General features: G+C 38.1%; 1 protein-coding gene across 3 annotated transcripts in view; it reads right to left on the bottom strand.

The window, feature by feature from the left end:
- Positions 1–18929, bottom strand: part of SEL1L3 (SEL1L family member 3) — a 39224-nt gene that overhangs the window by 15817 nt on the left and 4478 nt on the right. For 2 of the 3 annotated variants that reach the window (XM_054202021.1, XM_054202024.1), the window contains exons 2-14: positions 18173–18740; positions 16580–16706; positions 13683–13804; positions 12162–12277; positions 9310–9365; positions 8182–8314; positions 7479–7611; positions 6588–6734; positions 5933–6144; positions 4183–4362; positions 2348–2467; positions 1569–1709; positions 401–463 (exon numbers count right to left, since the gene is read on the bottom strand). In XM_054202021.1, the coding sequence (XP_054057996.1) occupies positions 401–463; positions 1569–1709; positions 2348–2467; positions 4183–4362; positions 5933–6144; positions 6588–6734; positions 7479–7611; positions 8182–8314; positions 9310–9365; positions 12162–12277; positions 13683–13804; positions 16580–16706; positions 18173–18740 (2118 nt within the window). The remainder of the gene's footprint in view (positions 1–400; positions 464–1568; positions 1710–2347; positions 2468–4182; positions 4363–5932; positions 6145–6587; positions 6735–7478; positions 7612–8181; positions 8315–9309; positions 9366–12161; positions 12278–13682; positions 13805–16579; positions 16707–18172; positions 18741–18929) is intronic. The other variant, XM_054202023.1, reaches the window with a different exon arrangement.

Here is an 18929-nt window from a genome sequence, read left to right as displayed (position 1 = left end):
ACTCTGGAGAGATCATCATGTCAAAAACTCAAGCCTGGTAGGCACTCCTATGAAAAAACATACCTAGTATGGTCTAGAAAAAAAAGGGCTTAGGAATATGAGGCAAAAAAATACTCCTGGATCAACTATTCGCCGTGTAAGTCACTTAACTATCATTAAGTTCCAAAAGATGCAAGTAGAGAGAATTCTTTTTCTTCCATAGAAATTTTGGCTGATTTTGAGTGGTCTAGTCTCCCAATTTGGGGAAATAAGGCTTCCACTATTCATGGTGAAGACACCCGGGAGAAGGCAACTAGTATTTACACAGAATTATGGTAATACGCATTTTATGTAAATCAGAGTTCATTATTATTAACACCTGGCATAAGACTTTTACAATAAAATATTTATTACATTTTACCTTGGCTGCTGCTTTCTTCATCAATTCCAAAGCAAGTTTTGTATTCTTTTTCACACCTTGGCCCTAGGAAATGGTTATGTGAAACAATCGTTGTTTACAAATACAGTCTGATGAAAATTCACATATACACATTCAAAATGCATTTTAACATTGACACTATTATTTACTGGGTGTTATTCGGCTTTAAACAGCTACAACAAAAAAGAGCAGCTTTGTGCTCATCCTTCATTTACAGCTTTACAAAGTCTCAATGATTCAGTCTCGGAAAAATTATTTCACCCATCGATCCAAGTGATTTTTATGGGTAAACAACATCACGGATCTCTAATTTTTGACAACTAAGGAAAAATGAATAGCATTCAAAGGTGCATAGATTGTTCGTGATTTGGAAATGAGTAAGAGCTCTCAGCTTTCCTGAAAAAGGATATCAGAATGTCTCCAGAGGAAGTACACAGATATCATCCTGATGACATCCATATAAATTAATTCCAGACACGGGTCAAACACACTATGGGTGCTCAAATTAACAAAGAAAAACTTAACCAAGCATTTTGTAGAGAACAGCCCTCCACTGTCAAAGGAATTAGATGAAGACCCCAGGGCTCTTCATTAATATCTCTAACCTTTTGTAGTGTTGAATGCCTTATGAGTGACACTGCTTAGCTGATACAACCTATTTGACTCAGGTGGGGTTATGCCTGAGTTTATCCTCCTCCATCTACTGCTTCTAGCAGGGAAAAAACAACTGCATGCAGAGACTATTTAATTCCTACTAAAAAAATAATTCCCAGAGATCTAATAAAGGGCATTCTATAAAAGGATCGAAATTGCACCTACATCTCTCCACCAAGGCCTATGCCTACTAACTGGTTAGATTTTTGAGGTGACAAACCATTAGGAAAAATTAGGATCCACAGTTCAGGTGGTATTTTGATCCTGAACCTGGCAAGGAACAAAATGACTAAAGTGCTTTTAACTTGCCCTTTTTAAAATTTTTGTGCATAACTGGTAAAAATCAACATTAGCTTCATAACTATTGATTGATTTTCAAAGTAAATCTAAAAGCACTTGCATACACTCTCACAGTGTGTCACTGCAGATAACTTACAAACACCCATGTCATAGGAATGATATTTTTGCAGTGAAAAACATATGAAACATGACTTACCTTAAATAACACAATGGCGTAATCGTATATTAACACTGGATCTTCTGTTTCTATGGCACCCTTTGCATACCATTCTATTGCAGCTTCAGGATTTTTTGCCACTCCTTGTTGGCCCCAAAACAGCATCTGAGCCAACCGTTGCTAAAAGAAAACAACATAAACATGAATGTTATAAATGCTAGTATTGAAACCGGAATTGCAGGAGTGGACTTTTGCAGGCTTAAATGTATTTTAAATACATGAAGAAACTAGTTATACGTCCTCAACAGTTTGAAAACAATTGCTGATCAGGAATATTCAGAGGGCTTTCCAGTGGCGAAATGTCCTAATACTAAATCTACGGCAGGGTTATTTTTTATAGATGTCAGTACCACGAAAGTCTGGCTTGACTTAAGTGCAGGGGTAAGTGATAAAGGCAGATCTGATGCATGCAAATGTCTCAGTATTACAACATATTGCTGCTGGTCTCGGATCAGCAGTAATAACTGCACTGTGCCAAATACAAACCCAGGAAAATGAACAGAGAAGGACGTTGCTAAGTCTTGACAACTCCTCCCTTTTGCCTTGCATCATTGTTCTAGCTTTTTGCATGGTCACTGGATATTATCAGACAGAAACATGGGAAATAGTTCAAGCTCATAAAAAAAGAAGCAATTCTGGGTGGAAAGAAGAAACATCTGTCCGCTCCACTTTCCTCTGCAACTTTCCTGCATAGTCTATAGAGGTACATACATAATGTGTGTATAAAACCAAGAAAGAGGAAATATATTACTTTATACCTGAGCAGCTGCATTTCCTCTTGTTGCTTCATGTTTTAACCACATAAAGACATCGCCATTTTCTTTTGTTTGAGCTTTTAGCAGTTCATCATCCATCAGCCTTATAGTTTCAACAAATGCCTGAAGAGTAGGTGAACAGAAAAAAAATTTATTACGCAGTGAATTCAGGCATCTGCCACCAAAACAAAAATGGTGCCCATTTCCTGTTTATCCCTAAAAATTCGTGATCAATTCTGGGTCATAAAATTCTCACCACTCCCTGCTGTCCAGTGCATTAAGAACCATCCTTACATCCAGTGTAAAAATCATTTACTGCTTTGTTACAGTACAAAACTTGAAGTCCACTCTACACTGGAAAGATACGCCAACACATCAACAACTGAAAAAAATGCCCACCTTTTTAGTTTTAAATGCACTTAATAATGGCAAGGAAGTGCTTTTAAGCCTTTTTAGTTGCTATAGAAATCTCCCTTAAAAGATAATAAAAAGGCTGGTAGAAAGCTTGATGAAGACCTGCCCCACAGCACTCTCACCTAGGTGGCTATCTGCTGATTTTTAGTTCTTCAGCGTCCTGGTTTCAGCTGGGATGGAGTTAATTTTCTTTCTAGTGGTTGTCTAGTGGTGGTGTTCAGATTTGGTATGAAAGGAATGTCAATAACGCATATTAGTTTAGTTGTTACCAGGTGATGTTTATATTTTTCAGGGACTTTTTTCAGCTTCCCACAGAAGCTGAGAATTCTAGACAAAATGATGGAATGGGCAATGGAATATTCCGTACCACGGACACCCTGCTCAGTATATAAATGGCGGCTGGCCAGAGGGCAGGGACTTGTGATCACTGTTCGGGAAGGTACCAATTCACCGGTCAGTGAGAGTGACTTGTGTCATTATTATTATTGTTATTGGCCTTTTCTGATATTGTTCTATTAAACTGTCTTTATCTCAACCCATGAGTTCTTTTTTTTTTCCCTTTCCCCTCCTTTTCTCCCTCTTCTCCGTACCCTTCTTGGGGGCAAAGTGAGGGTGAGCGAGCAGCTGCATGGCCCTAGCTGCCAGCTGGAGTTAAACTGTGACGTTCAGCAATCAAAATATCTCTATTTTTTGTACAATAATCGTTCTTTCTGATAAGCCACGATGCTAGTATTGGCCTACCTTGAGTATTCTTTACAGATAAAGCTGTGTTACCTCCTGTTTAGCAGATCATTCTAAATTCATTTTAAAGTAACTTTATCTCGTCAGATAGCTATTTAACAGCCAAATCTATAATCAAATGACAAGTAGGCATTTGATTATAGAAAAGGTATAAGTATGGAGAGAACAGTTCATCGTTTGCTTGAGCTTCATGATGTTTGGCTACTGAAAGAGCGGGTCACTGTTTAACAATAACAACAATATTAAATAAAAAAATAAAAATAAAAATAATATAAACAATAACAATTAAGCCATTATTATTACTTAATAAACATCCAATTATATTAATAATTAAAAATCTGAGTGAGGAATTAGGGCCCAAGAATAAGACTTAGCCTTTACTGAAAGACAGGCATGTGAACAATTCTGAGGATTTGAGCCTAACTTTGATTTGGTTTCCTTCTTTCTAAGAAACAGAGTATGATACCTACATGTAATTTGGGGGACTTTGTAACAATCATAGACTCATAGAACGGTTTGGGTTGGAAGGTACCTTTAAAGATCATTTAGTCCAACACCCCTGCCACAGGAACGGAAAATTAGATGAGCTAATATTTGTAACCCAAGACAAAAATGTTCTGGCTGCATAATTAATATTAATATATGAAAAGTCATTTGCACAAATTCCGATATAACTCTTTTACCTGTTCCCCTTTTATAGTGTGTTGATCCAATGATGTCTTTATTGCAATATTACTGTAATAAGCATACGACAGCTCCAAATCAAGTGGATAGTTATTAATGCCTTGGTAATGTTTATAGCCAAGATTCATCACAGCAAGTCTCTCATTCCCCTGGGCACCAACCAAACTATACAGCAGTCCCTGGCAAAAATCACAGACATAAACAAGAGTGAATTCACTGCACATCTCACAAGTTTAGCACTTCGGTGGAGATTTACAGGGAACAGAGTGTTCATATTGGTAGCTGATATACTAGCTGTACCACATAAACAGAGTTACAGAATCAAGCAGAGCCCTAAAGTAGTTAAAATGTCTTCTATATGTATAGAACGAGTTGAAAGAAAAACTAGACTCTCTAAATACTTTTCAAGTATTGCACTTATTCTGCCACCACTAAACATGCAGCAATTTTTTAATGCCACTTTACTATAGTGTTAATTATACTCTGACGCTTTTTATATTCAGCAGTGATTTAAAAAGTCTCACTGATGTCAACTGGAGTTTTCGCAATGAATTCCGTGGAAACATAAGGCAGTTAACAAACAGCGCTTCAAAATCTGACCTTAAGGATGTGACAGGACTAGAAGGATGGGATTGTGGTGACAAGGTTTCGGCACAAAGCTCCATTAAGATACACATTAATTGGTGCTAGAAATAGTCTAGGTACCACATTTGCCAAAAGCTTTTTCAGCACTACTATTATTTTTCACCTGCACAGTAATAAAAACAGTGTTGTCCCATCTGCACTGGATATTAAATTATTTCCTACACCATCTGAAGTGGATCCAATAATGAAATTACTTAGCCTCCATAATTAGCACTAGGTATACTTCATAATTAGGATATAAAAAAGGCTCCTGTCTAAGGTTTCTTGTGTTTGAGAAACTGGAGTGAGCATGGTCTCAGAGTGGCCTCTCAGGGATTCTTCTGATTTAGCATCCTGTAACCACGTTAAGCACATCTGCTATTCTTTATGAGCATTTTATATTACACTATTATATCACAATTAAATATCTGTTGGCAATTTCAGTATAGCTGCCTTCCAGTGATATATAAACACCTCCACTTTATTTGACCTTGCAATGGAATCGCAGGGAAACATTTCAGTTATGTGCAACCTGCCTCAAAGGTCAGGAGTTCACATGCTCTGCAGTTGCTCAGCTGAAGCATGGTCAGATTTTTTCCCAAAAGCAAAGTGTTCTACTTTGGTTACCTTTAATCATTTGACCATAACATACTCAGTGCCACATTTTTGCACACTGTAAAATGGGACTTCTTTCCTGACTGTACTATGCAACGTTTCCACTTCAGGAGACTTGCTTGACATGAGACTTTTTCATACCCGTCTACACATGACTGTGGGTGACTTGAGGGTTACTACCTCATCCTACTCAGTGACTGGGAAAAGCAGCATGTTCCATGCTGTTCACTTTACCACCATTTTCAGGTCTTACCAAATCATTACTTACTTACTGATTTCCTCGTTCTGGATAAGCAGGATAAAGATTCCCACCATCGGGACTTCACAAAGACTTCACTGCTACCAGGCTATTTAGGAGAAGCTGTATTGGGGAATCCCTTCAACCACAGCCTAGGTCTGGAGGCCATGTCACATTTTTTAATTCAATTGATCATAAATTCATCCCATTTCTAAATTGCCTTTAAAAACAACTAATTTCACAGGCATAAACAAAGATATTAAACATACTACCTTTGTACGATCCACAGACACACCAAGCCCTGTTTCAAATATAACTGCAAGGAAATAGGAAGCCTTATGGTATCCACAACAACTGGAATCCACCAAGAGAGGGACAGAGGAGCCCATATTGCTGAGGCCGTCAGCACTGGACAGACTCTTTGCGGCCTTCTCAAATATCCTCCGGCCAACTTCTTGAACTGTATCACTTCCATCTTCTGACACTAAAAATAAAACATAGGACGCACAGTTATTGCAAGAGTTAAAATGAGGAAGTTAAAATGAGGCAGTTAAAATCAGTTTGCCCTCTTTAATTTAATCGGTCCAAGACAGATTCTGTTATTTCTCATGCTGAATGGTATTCTCAATGCAGACAATCAAGATTCCTAGAGATACAAGGTACTATTGAATAGAAAGGGTGAATAAAAATCCAGAAGAACAACTCAAAGTAACTAACCGCTAAAAACATAAGGATATCTCTATTTCCTTCTACATAAGCCATCCTTCATTTGCAGCACAACATATAAGCCACATGACGCTCCTTTACTAAGCTAGCTGATATGAAAAAAAAATAAATGTATAAAACAGGAACTGAAGTCAAAGCATACTAACTTACATGACATGTATTGTGGATTTATTTAAGAACAATAAAATAAAATACAATTACCACCCAGAGCACTGAAATCCATCTCTTGTAACAGTTTGAACAAAGTGTGGTACTTTTCCCTGATCTCTTTTCCCCACATGAAGGCATCGCATTTGGATTTTTCTCCATATTTATGAATCAGCTCCAAATAATAGTTTTCATAGTAACCTAAAGAAAACAACATATTGAAGAAATGAAAGCTGACTTGGATGGTCTTTAAAATAAGCTTCTGTAGGAAAAAAAAAAAAAGAAAGATGTTTCTAGGGTAAACTAAAAATTCATGGACAGAATGAGCACATCCTTAACACAAAGTAATGCTAAAAACAAAGTAAAGCTAGCACAGGCCCCTTAAAAATACATAAGACTTCTTCTACTCTCTTCAATACTCTACTCACAATGCGTGAGATCAAATTCTAATTGGAAACATAAGCTAATTTTCAACACACGTGTAAGGTATGTTACTCTTCTTTCACTAAAGCGGCTGCTTTGGTATAAACCTGTCAACTACTGCACATTAGGCAACTGTGGCAGAGACATTCTAGCAAAACCTACTAATTTTTGGGAGAGCGCTTAAAATATATGTGTCTTTAGGGTCACTTGGGAACAAAATGGAAGGAAGGGAATTGAATAGCTTACATGTAAACTTCAAAGTGTTTATTTGTCCCCTTATGCACCTGTCTCACTAGGGAAGAAATACTGAGAACATGATTTAAGTTTGTATTCCATGGCACAAAAGTCTTTGCAAGGACAAAACCACAGTTTTAGCTACCAGTAATCAAATTGCCTTTTTTCTTGTTATGGCTGAATTTAAGTTCGCTTTTGATGATCGTTATCCAGATTCTGCTAAAAGGAAAGAAAACAAGTCTCCAAAGATAAGAGTTTAAAATTCATATCTCATAGATCTACACTTACAATTTCTTTGCGCTTTTTCGCCTTGACTTATGATATTTCTGTACTCATAAACTATTTCTTGAATGTCCGTACATCTCTCATAGTAAAGTTCAATTTGTTCCACTGTTTCTTCATCATGAAGAGGGTTAGAAATCTATAAAAAGACAAATGATGGATAAATGGCATCTACAGTATCTGTTGTTGTCTATGCTTGGCTAGAAAGAAGTGTTGCAGGCAAATAACAAAAGGAAACTGATTTTTTTACTACAATCAGCTTATTTGGCACATCATGTTAATATGCCAGACAACCTGATGCTGGCCACAGCAGACTAGGACTTCAAACAGTCATTACAATCCAAGAAACCATGGATGAACTTCCAAAATTGGCCATACCACCACTTTCAACAAAACCATAAATTAATCAAATGTGTTCAATACTGTATCATCACAAACTCTGGGAAACAAAGGAATACTGAAAATAAGTCCTTAAATACAGATTTAGGAACACTGCTTTACATACTCACTTCTAGAAGTCTTATCTTTTAGCATTTGAAGTGGTAATTAACATTCCTAGATTTCAACAGAAAATGATCATACTTTGGTTATATATTCCCAAGTACTACTACGCTTCATAGTAAGTTTATCACTTGGTAAGAGCTTCAGTTAAAAAAAATAATAAAATAGAGCCATAGCTGGCTGCTTTCCAAAGACTGCTTTTGCTTACCTGTTCCGTTTCCAACACATTGAGACGATAGTACTTCACAGGGCCAAAGAAAGCTTCAATACCATTTACATATCCACTGCCTCCAAGAACAAAGTATCCAGCAGTGTCATCATAATAGAAATCTTCCCTAAAACTTTAGAACATGAAAGAGAAGTAAGCTGGCTACCAAGAGGTACTATGAAAGAAAAAAAGAAATTTGTATCTCAGAATTTCTGTAACGGACGCATTGACAGTATCTTTTTCTTTTCTCACTTGTTTACTCTCAAATCTACTCTGCAATTTAGTGTGATAAATTCTAGAGTACATTTAACAAATTGTCTACAAACATAAAAAACCAGCAGGGTGTTTTATTTTTCTGACCTGTGTCCTTCTGATGTTTTATGCATCATCCTACAACCTCAAAGATTTCAGTTTCACCCCTTCCTTGCACTTTTCTAAAATTGGCATATGAAAATTTAAGTTAGCTGTCTCCTAGAGTTACTATCTACAAATCTACAATTTCTGGTTTGTAAACCATAGCAGAGAAGGAACGATACTGAAGTCTGCCATGCAATTTACTGTTACATAGTTTCCATATTAAAAGGGCTTTTTTTAATTATTTGCACAGGAAAGAGTCAATATTAAATTACAGTGAAAGAGAAAAATTAAAGATCCATTTTAAAAAAATAAATTATTCCGTTGCTTAGAATAAAGGACAGAGCAAGAACATTTTTGGTAGAAATTTTGCTCTCTACCTAAGCAAAGCATATAACAATTTCACTGGTGAAATCCTAGCTCTCTGACAGCAACAGCAAAACATCCCTTGACTTCAGTAAGGCCAAGACTTCATTTGAAGACTGATCCTAATGCCACTGACCTTCCAGTCAGTTTTTAGTGAGGGTTATCAGACTAGTTCTAGATCATGCAGCACATTAAGTCAACTAGCTTATGGCGTTAACAAAATTATTCAGCTCGTGCACAATACAAGCACAGTAATGCAAACCGGTTTTGAAAGCACAGAGTTGAAAAAGACAACAAAAATTTTGAAAAGCATTTGTAATCTCAATTACAAACTTGTGCTCTCCTCCCATTTTCCATATCTGAACACATACACACATGTTACTCAGCGAAGTGGAAAATGCTGCTTACTTAAAAGACTGGTGATGACGTCTTTTCAAATTCTTCCCAACACTGCTTACTTCTATCTAAAAGAACACAAAATATTAATTACAATAAACGAAATATTACAAGGTACATTCATTAAGCCATTTCAATTCATAGTTCAAAAGATTACAGCTGCAACTTGTTGCATCTTCTCTGCACTAAAGAGGATGGTGTCACGTATCCGATATATGTCAGAGGAGTTTAATGGAAAGCATTGGTACTGCTCTGTCCCAGCCAACCACGAGCAACGAAAAATAGCCAAAATAGCACAGATGTTGCCTACTACAGCTATTTCATTCCTGTGTTCAATTACAACACATCTGTACTTTGCTGAAGCTTTTGTTCTTCTGAAATGTGAAAGGCTGTTTTGCCTTTATGTAGCAGAGATGCTAAATGAAAAGAATATTGATCTCCTCAAGAAATTGCAGCTTACAGGCAAAGAATGGCCATCAAGCTAATGTAACAGGCCATGATTTAAAAAAACCTGGGTTCAACTCCTACTTCTACAGGAGATGTACCTTCAGTAGACTTTCAGAGCCAGAATCATTAAAGAAATTCAGATGCTCATGAAGGAAGACAAGATAAGGTTTTTGTACATGTTGGTATTGTAAAAGGTTGCCTAAGGACTCATAAAATAACCCTGCAAAACGTTCTCAAGTGCCTGGGTATTTTTAGGGATTCATCTGCATTTTCAGATGCTCTTAAAATCTGGCTCTTGATTTCTCAATGCCTCAATTTCCCAGCCCTCCCTAATTTATATATTTTGTCTCAGATCATGCTGGACTAAATGTATCAAAATCAATGGAAGTGAAATAACCACAGAATCATTTAGGTTGGAAAAGACCTTTAAGATCATCAAGTCCAGCTGTAAACCTAACACTGACAAAACCACCACTAAACTATGTCCCTAAGTGTCACATCCACAGGTCTTTTAAATACCTCCAGGGATGTGACTTAACCAGTTCCCTGAGCAGCTTGTTCCAATGCTTGACAACCCTTTCAGTGAAGAAATTTATCCCATTGTCCAGTCTAAACCTCCCCTGGTGCAACTTGAGGCCATTTCCTCTCATCCTATTGCTTGTTGCTTGGAAAAAGAGACTGACTCCCACCTCGCAAAACCTTCCTTTCAGGTAGTTGTAGAGAGTGACAAGGTCTCCCCTCAGCCTCCTTTTCTACAGGATAAACAAGCCCAGCTCCCTCAGCCGCTCCTCATGGGACTTGTGCTCTAGACCCTTCACCAGCTTTGTTGCCCTTCTCTGGACACGAAGTGCCTAAATAACACGATTCTTCTGTACCTTTCGAGGATTGTAGCATTTAAAACCTTCCTACAGGAAGACACGTCAATAAGATGGAACTGAAACACAGCTTTATCTGTTCCAGAGAATGGTTCTAAGTACTGAAATGTTTTTTAAGTTTTGTGCTACTTCCTCTTTTTATCACAAGAGTGCTCATCAAACTCTTCATGGCTCCCTTATTTTGCCCAGAAGTGGAAATTTATTGACCACAGGTTTTGTCTCACATCTAAATAAATACACTCTACTCTCTGATGGAAGAATATTTTTTCTTGGTCTAATTTTACAACCAATCTTCAAGCAGTGAAGCATTTACAAGCAATGTACAACAAGCCAAGACTAATATACCTTGTATCAATATTCACAGTAATTTTCACATTTGTACCTGAAGCTGAGCTTCAAAATCCACAGGCTCTTCCCTTTCCCACAAACTTAAATTATAACTACAATTTAAACAATTTAAAACTTTCTGCTTTTAAGCAGAAAAAGACAGTCCTGATTCTATAAAACACTTTTTTCCCCGTTTCCTTTTAACAATATATTTAAAAGCATATTATATTAAAAGTAAATACACGTTTCTACCTGATTTTCTTGCAAGACAATCAATCTGCTCACCACTTACATACTTAAAAAAAGGTGGGGTGCAAAAGGAACAGCAGTATTTTAGCCTGTACATTGCTCTCTCAATACAGCATCGTTTCAGCTTTATCAGTCATTTACCTCACACTTTAAATTTGCTTAGATTTTCTTGACATTAATTGGAAATTATTTTTACAATTCAGAACGTAATCTATTTAAGCATTTTCAAGGAGAAAGAAGTTGAGAAATAGAAGACTAAAGTTTATTATTTTCACACCCTAACATCTGAATAGCTGGAGGTTCAGAAAAGAACTTGGGCAGGGAGCCTGCGTTTTCAGAGCTGCTTTTGCAAGGTTTTCAGAAAAACACTTGTGATTTGTTAAAATGTAAATTATGTATTTTATCTACTACAGAAGGACACTGCAATACTGATTTGTCTTTTAATGGTAGTCAATCCTATGCCACTTTGTCAAATATGCAAAACTTGGAAACTGCACATGCCTCCTGTTAGCTAACACACCTAGACAACTGGCATGCTGCTGTACAGAAGCCCAGACACCTGAATTTTCCTATCGGAATGGTAAAAACGCCTAAGCCTCCAAGTGCAAACTCCCTCAGAGTTATTCACAACATGTAACTTGAAGTATCTAGATAAGGTGTCTACGCCTGGAGACCTGGTAGCCTGTACAGTCAATAAAGTCTCCGGAAAGCAACTGGGTGCCAAGAGAGCCACTAAATACACAGTAATTCTAGGCTCTTATCTTAAGCATCTACGTTGATTTCCCAAAGTCAGATGGTCTGAACATCCCCGGACAATTTCTAGTTTTAGATTTTTCATTCCTTTGCTATGTGAGCACGTACAAATTACTGTATTTCTCCCAGCCTCAGCTATTAAGGGCTTTGTCAGAGGCATAATCAAATTAGACAAATCTCAGTCTTGATTCTGTAATTCAGTAGCACACATACCTGTCCACCCTTAAAAGAGAGATCCAGTCGTAACCACTGCTTCAGAGGAAGGCTGAAGCTAGTTTTTACTGCAAGGTCATCTCCTCTCATGAGGTGCATCTGAATGTGCACATAACCTGACAGAGCAACAAAGGAAGAAAAAGGAAATAAACACCATAGAAATATCAACATTAAGAATGGGCTTCCTAATGCATTATTCACAGTGATTCTGTCTTCTTTATCCTCTTCATCACCAACAGCGATCTTGGCACTCACCAAACCATACATCAGCTCTCACAGAATCCAGGGAAATGTGCTCCACATTTCAGTTACACATCTTGGATGCTAATGCCCAGGCTCCCACATGAAACCACAGACTCAAAACCAACTGTCTGAGGGATAAACACGCTAAACTTAAGGCAAACAGGGAGGGTGCCCCAGCTGATCTTGAACACCAGAAAGCAGATATGACTTGCAGCAAATATGACAGCAGAGGGGAAGAGCAATGGTATCTACTCAACATTCAACTGCTAGCATGTGAGAGTGCAACGATCAAGTACAGGATGACTTTACACTCCACTACTTGGACCTGCAGAAGCTAGATTCGTGGTCTGAGCTCTTAAGACTAGAGCAGGCTATTATGATAATCTAGTTTAACACTGAGAATAAAACTGGCCCTAAAACCTCTCCAAGCAAATTTCCTATCAAGCTGATAACTTCCAGTTGAGCTGCCGTTTGTTCGTTCTTCAAAGAAAAGCGTCCAGTTTATAATGGATAGATTAATTATCTAGATTGGTTACAAGACAGATAAAACGGAGACAGCAAAAATAACAAAGAGGAAAAGATTAGTTGTGAAACTTGCAAAGAAGGGGAAAAAATGTAATGTCTTATGAGAAAGCCAGGTGTGCACTCTTAAAACTCTGCACACTAATTTCCTCTGTGAGCCTGCCAGCCAGCCCCCAGCTGCTGAATTTCATTCTCTACCAGAGGCTGAAGAGCCGTCTTCTGCCAGGAATGTTCCTCTACCACAAGTGTTGCTAGACTAAGACAGTGCTACCTCTTAACTTTTTTTTGGATCAGGGAAAAAGACTGTGCTTCTTGAACACTGCAATACAGGCAAGACCTTGAATCATTTGGACTTTTTCTGAGGCTATTTCAAATTTTCAAAAATTTTCTTGTCGTATGTATATAGGAATTGAGAACAATGTTAATATAATACTTCAATAATAATAACAAAGGTTGTTCATTGAGATAAACCTGTTCAATCCCAGTGTATGTTCTTGACCTGTAAGATTAAGTCTATTCTCCTGATAAAGCAGACATTTTCTATAGTTAGCCAAGACTAGATGCTATGCAACTATTTCTCAGTATTAATTTAGCAGTTACTTTCCTATTGAGACACTATAGTCAAAAAGAAGCATTATGCCAGGGATCAGTTTCACAAAATAGGTCTGATAATATATTTATGAACGTTATTCCTAGGCACAGATCTATAAAGACTATATTAAAACCCTTCTGAAGGCCGTTAATAATATCCCTTACCTTCCTCACTTAGAAATACAGCAGGAGTACTATACATTTCTTTCGGATCAATAAAATAGATTATACCACACAGATCCTTTTCACAGTGATGAAGTAAATATAGCCAGATTGAAACGGTGAACCTGCATGAGCAAAAATAAACACAAAATCCACTCCTGATGAGAAATCTCCCCATATAATTTGAAAAGCATGCATTTCGCTTTAATCTAGCAAACCTGTTTCACACATGTAATCTTTAGAACAGAACACATCCTCTGCAGTGAAAACCTTCAGAGCAACAGTATTTAAGACTCTTGTATCTGTGACCTCCTTTTAACTGTGCACTTTTGTGGTACCAACATGAGAGGAGAGTCAGGGAGCGTTATCTGAATGAATTCCAGAACGCTGGGTCAGAGCTACTGCCAGATCCCACATCAATAGGGAACTGAAAACACAACCGAGACAACTTGGAGCCAACCTCCCGCGTGCAGGCTGTGGTACGAGATCCCCAAATGCACGGTCTTGTAATCTTGATCATGGAAGCCAGTAAAAATTAAGCTGTGTCCTCTATACTAAATGTCAACTGTGAAAACGTGATTGGGAGAAGCAGTTAAAAATGAATCCAGCCTCCGGGTAGTACAGTCACAGATATCACAAGATAAATAAAGGTGGAGTCTGTGCAAACTATGGAGCAGTGCAAAAAGAAAACTTAAAGACCTGACAACGCTACCCACTGACAAATTTCTGTACAAAGCTGGCTGAGGCACTAAAAGCAGAATTTATACCACCGTATCTAACTTTAAGGCATTCCAGGAACTTGACCACTTATTTCCATAACATTTCCATAGCAGTTAAGCCAATGCTGAACGCCTTTGAAAACTGTACCTCCAATGGACAACCCAGCAAAGCATTACAATTATTATCATTTCTGATAAAGAAGTTCTCTTTTCTTAGTGACTTTAGGAGATATTATTTGGGTTTTGTATTTCTAAAATTAAGAAACAAATATAAATATTTATTTATAATACTTTATAATTGGGTCAGCTTGCCTTGTTTCTCTCTCAAGAAGTTGCTAAAATACAGTACCTTGTGCCTTTTCCTGAACTAAACCAACGTAGGTCTGAAAGCCTAACACCTGCTCTCGTGTTTAAAAAAAGAAATGCAAGAGTGGTAAAGTTTTCCCCAATAGAGTCTACACCTTAAATAGCTAATAATATCTTCCACAGATGGTACGGGGATGAGGTAGAAGTGTTTGCAAATCATGATCACTTGTAAGTTGATCGTTATGACCTTCAGGCAAACACTGTGCTTCCAGACATACTGCTTGTGGTTATATATCGCTCTTTTCATCTTTCATTTCTGGCAATACAGCAAAGTTAAATGCCACAGTCTCCATTTAGTCCTTGATTGCCAGTCTGAGCACATAACAGTTCTGGACAAATTTCTGGGGACAGAGCTTGGGACAATGCTGACTCATTTCATGCCCCCCATCGCTGCAAAACACCATACAGCCTGAGCAGTCCCTTACAGCCTATCCTTGCTGCAGGCTGTCCACAGTCTCAGGTGACAGTTGTCTATCTCCAGTTCTCTTTCTTTACAAATCCCTGACTGAAGTCAAACAAGTAACTTCAGTTAGATCCATCTGCTTTTGTTGGCTTTTTGGTGCAGCGGGGAACCACTGGTCACATATGGAGAGCTGACGGAAAACTCTCTTCCTTTTCTTAGCAGAGCTACCCCAGGCTGTCACACAACCACAACACCCGGGCGATGCCTTATGCTAACACTGGTGACACCAACCGAAGGCAAGAAAGGGTGGAACTGTGTGGAGCAGGTAGAGAGCTGCATACACTCATGCCATATGCTCTCAACCAGAGCTCCAGCACCTCAGTGCCAGAAGCAGAATGCAACTGCGCCAGAGAGCAAAGGGCAGCAGGCTGTACAAACCAGGCTGCCACCCATACTGAAGAAGCCAGAAGCTAAAAATTGCTCTGTACTTATGGCTTCAGAGTTTGAGGGCTAATATTTTGTACGCAACCTGTGCTATGTGGCAAGTCTTCTTTGGCACTCTTCTTCTGGCCACAGGCCAAACACAAACCAGCAGGCGAGTTCCAGTTCATGCGATCATTTCCTATTTCTGTAATAATGTTACTGGGGTAACAGCATCTGGTGGAAGGAAGATATATTTATATATCTCTATACATACTTTTTCCTCTGAAGTTGCAAAATACGACTGCAGAGTTGTGACAGTTTCGGGGAGGGGGAGAAAAGTAGAGAAAGATGGTCTTCCCAGCATGATTCCTCTGTAACTGAATGGTGGGCAGGGGCTAAGGGGTTTTACTCCTCTCCAACCAGGAGTTTACAAAGGGATGGTGGAGGAAATAGTATAAGCTCAAGGTAGAAAGCTATCTAGGCAGGGGGACTTTATCACTAAGGATTTGTCAGCTGCAAAATAAACTAGAGCGTGAATTTATAGGGAAAAAGCTGCTCCACGCTGCTTGCCCTTGCAAGAAACCCTGCTCTGCACTTGGTCTGCAAATGATGTTTGAAATGCAGATCTCTTTGTACTGCAGAAAACCTCAGGCTAGCTAGTCATGAGATGGCAGGCTGATAATGACAGCATGTAACAGCTAATTTACCCTCCTAACTGTACTTAACTAGCACAGTTACCCCTAATGTTGGTCTCCAACACAGCACTGCACTAACACGTACCATAAGTATCTTTCTGGGGTTCAGCTTAATCCCCTCCAAAACTGAAATCAGACAACAGAACGAACTGCTAACACATTTCCTTTTCAGCTTTTTCTCAAATTAGTAGGCAGTATTCCTCTAATCTGTGGTATAGCCTAAGAGTTTAAGTATATTCTATAGCCTTCAATAGTCAAAATTACAGCCCGCTTCATTTATTTGTCTATACTTACATGGGATAATCAATCTGATGTTGCCTGACTGTCTCAAGTTCTCTGTTTTCAAATTGTTCAAATTTCTTCACGATTCCTGTTTTCTCCCCACTGGAAGCATATATGAAGCTGAGTATCTGGACACCATCTGCAAAATACAATCTTTCTTAATCTGCCAGAAAGCGAGCATCCAGAACTAGTTAATTAGTTCATACTTGTACAGTCAAACATTTGAATCACACAACAGATTAAAAAATAACACAAACCTTCAATAAGTCCCTAAATACAAGTTCACTCACTGTTATTAGACACATTACAATCTTGGACTGAATAACCCACGGGAAAGTGAAATGGAGTCCATTTCCAGCCGGTATTAAAAGCAGGGAAAGAACAGACTCATTTAAATCTAAGATACTTAAAGGATCAGTTAGTAAGGAAGAAATCTTCATTTATGTTATTAATTTAAATTTCATCCTATATTTGGTTACGCCTACGTGAGATTACTCCACAGCTCTTGGACTTGCTCTCCGTTTTCAGCTCTCCAGTTTATACTGTATGTATGGACAGATACCATTTCTCTTCTTAACTGATATGCATAATCCTGTAATAAATCTGATAATGCTGTCCCTGCTAAGAAACATGAAAAAGATCTTCAAGGCCACTACATATCATCAGCTTTCCTAGAAAAACCCCAAAACAACAGCAAAAAAAACAAACACCAAGCAATTTGCTACAAGCTTATTTTAAAAAAATAAATCTGAATAAAATGTTATTTCCTTCTATTTCTTGTTACAGTGTTTTCATCTATAGTATAATTAGATAGTGCATAAGATGTTTCATGCTGTTGTCAGAGATCATGTGCTCTGCCTCCAGTAGATATCGCAGAAAGCCCCTGAAGGCAGCAACATCATTGCTTCCCTGTTTGTTCCAGTGCATTTAGATGCCAATGTAGTGAAAACAAATGACACGAACACAATTACAGGATTTTCTAGGAGAGACTCCTCTAGAAGCAAATAACCTTTTTGCTTTTAGGTTCTGTTTTGAATATGTATTGAGGACAAAAAGAATTGTCAGCAGGTCATTCATTTTTAAAAGAAAAGTGATTGTCCATAATGGCTTTGGGCCAAAAAAAAAAAAAAGTAAAAGTACTATACAGTTTATTGCACTATAAAGACTTAAAAATATATTTCTGAGTGTGCAGCCATCACCTTAAGCAGAAGTAGATTACCTGTGTGAAAATTATGTATGTAAGAACTGCAGGATTTACTCTGAAATAATGCAATATAGGACTGAACAACTCTCTTTGAAGACAAAGGAATGATGTCCACTGACATCAGTGGGTTTTAAATGAAGTTATTTGAATACACTTAGAAAACAGAAGCCCAGGCTTCTACAAATCTCCAGGCTGGCTGTGGTGAAACAGGCCAGCTCTGAATGACTTCAGTCATTTGCAACTCTAACCCCGCAGTTAAGAAGCTTACATATGCAACAGTGTTGGCCAAGTAGATCATTCTACATAATGTTTACTGCAGTTATGCACTTTCTAACAGCTTACCAAAGGTGTTATTTGGGTCCCGCTCGTTTCCTTGGGGAAAAAAGTGACATTACACCTACCACTTTCATGAGGGCACTGAGGTATCCTGTTTGCCTGGAGCATCCACAAATAGTCGGCACCCCACTGAAGACAAACTTTGTGGTCCTTATATGGGCGTTCAAAAGGTGGAACTGCTTCTAAAAAAGTGTAATTCTTGGCAACTGCATCCTGATAGTCTTCATTCTGCTCAGCATCATAGCTGCTAACTGACTGGTGACTAATCCATGCATATAATATCACATTGTGCACTATTATTGAGTTTCTGATGATATAATCATCTCTGTAAACCATGATGCTTGGAAATTTCAAATGTACTTGTCGGGTTCTATTAACGTAAAGGTTTTTCTCATCCTTCCATCTCCTTCTATACACTGGTACACCGGTCCTGAATTCAGAGGAAGCTACTGCTTCCAAGTTGACGATACAAGGCTTAGAACATAAATACTGAACCGAAACCTCAGAATTATTAAGAACTTTCTTTTCTAAAATGTTTAAATGGATAAAGTCCGCATAATCCATGTTCTGTTCAAACTGTGGAGTAACTGCTGTTGTTCGTAATGTCTCCTTTCCAAAGGATGGCACGAAATTCTAGGGGAAAAAAAACAAACCACAAAACACGTTAACCAGAGAATCTGAATTTATGTGATTACTAATATACTCATAGCAACAACAGAACGCTGCACAAGCAGGTTTATATACCATACTCAAACTCCAAAACATCAGGATTCTTTCACACAGCAAGCAGATGTGGATTACTGAAGAGGTTTTCATCTCATC

Source organism: Rissa tridactyla, chromosome 5 (genome assembly GCF_028500815.1).
Source record: "Rissa tridactyla isolate bRisTri1 chromosome 5, bRisTri1.patW.cur.20221130, whole genome shotgun sequence".
NCBI classification, from domain to species: Eukaryota; Metazoa; Chordata; class Aves; order Charadriiformes; family Laridae; genus Rissa; species Rissa tridactyla.
The sequence above is the reverse complement of the archived record's forward strand: the minus strand, read 5'-3'. Positions and strand labels throughout refer to the sequence as shown.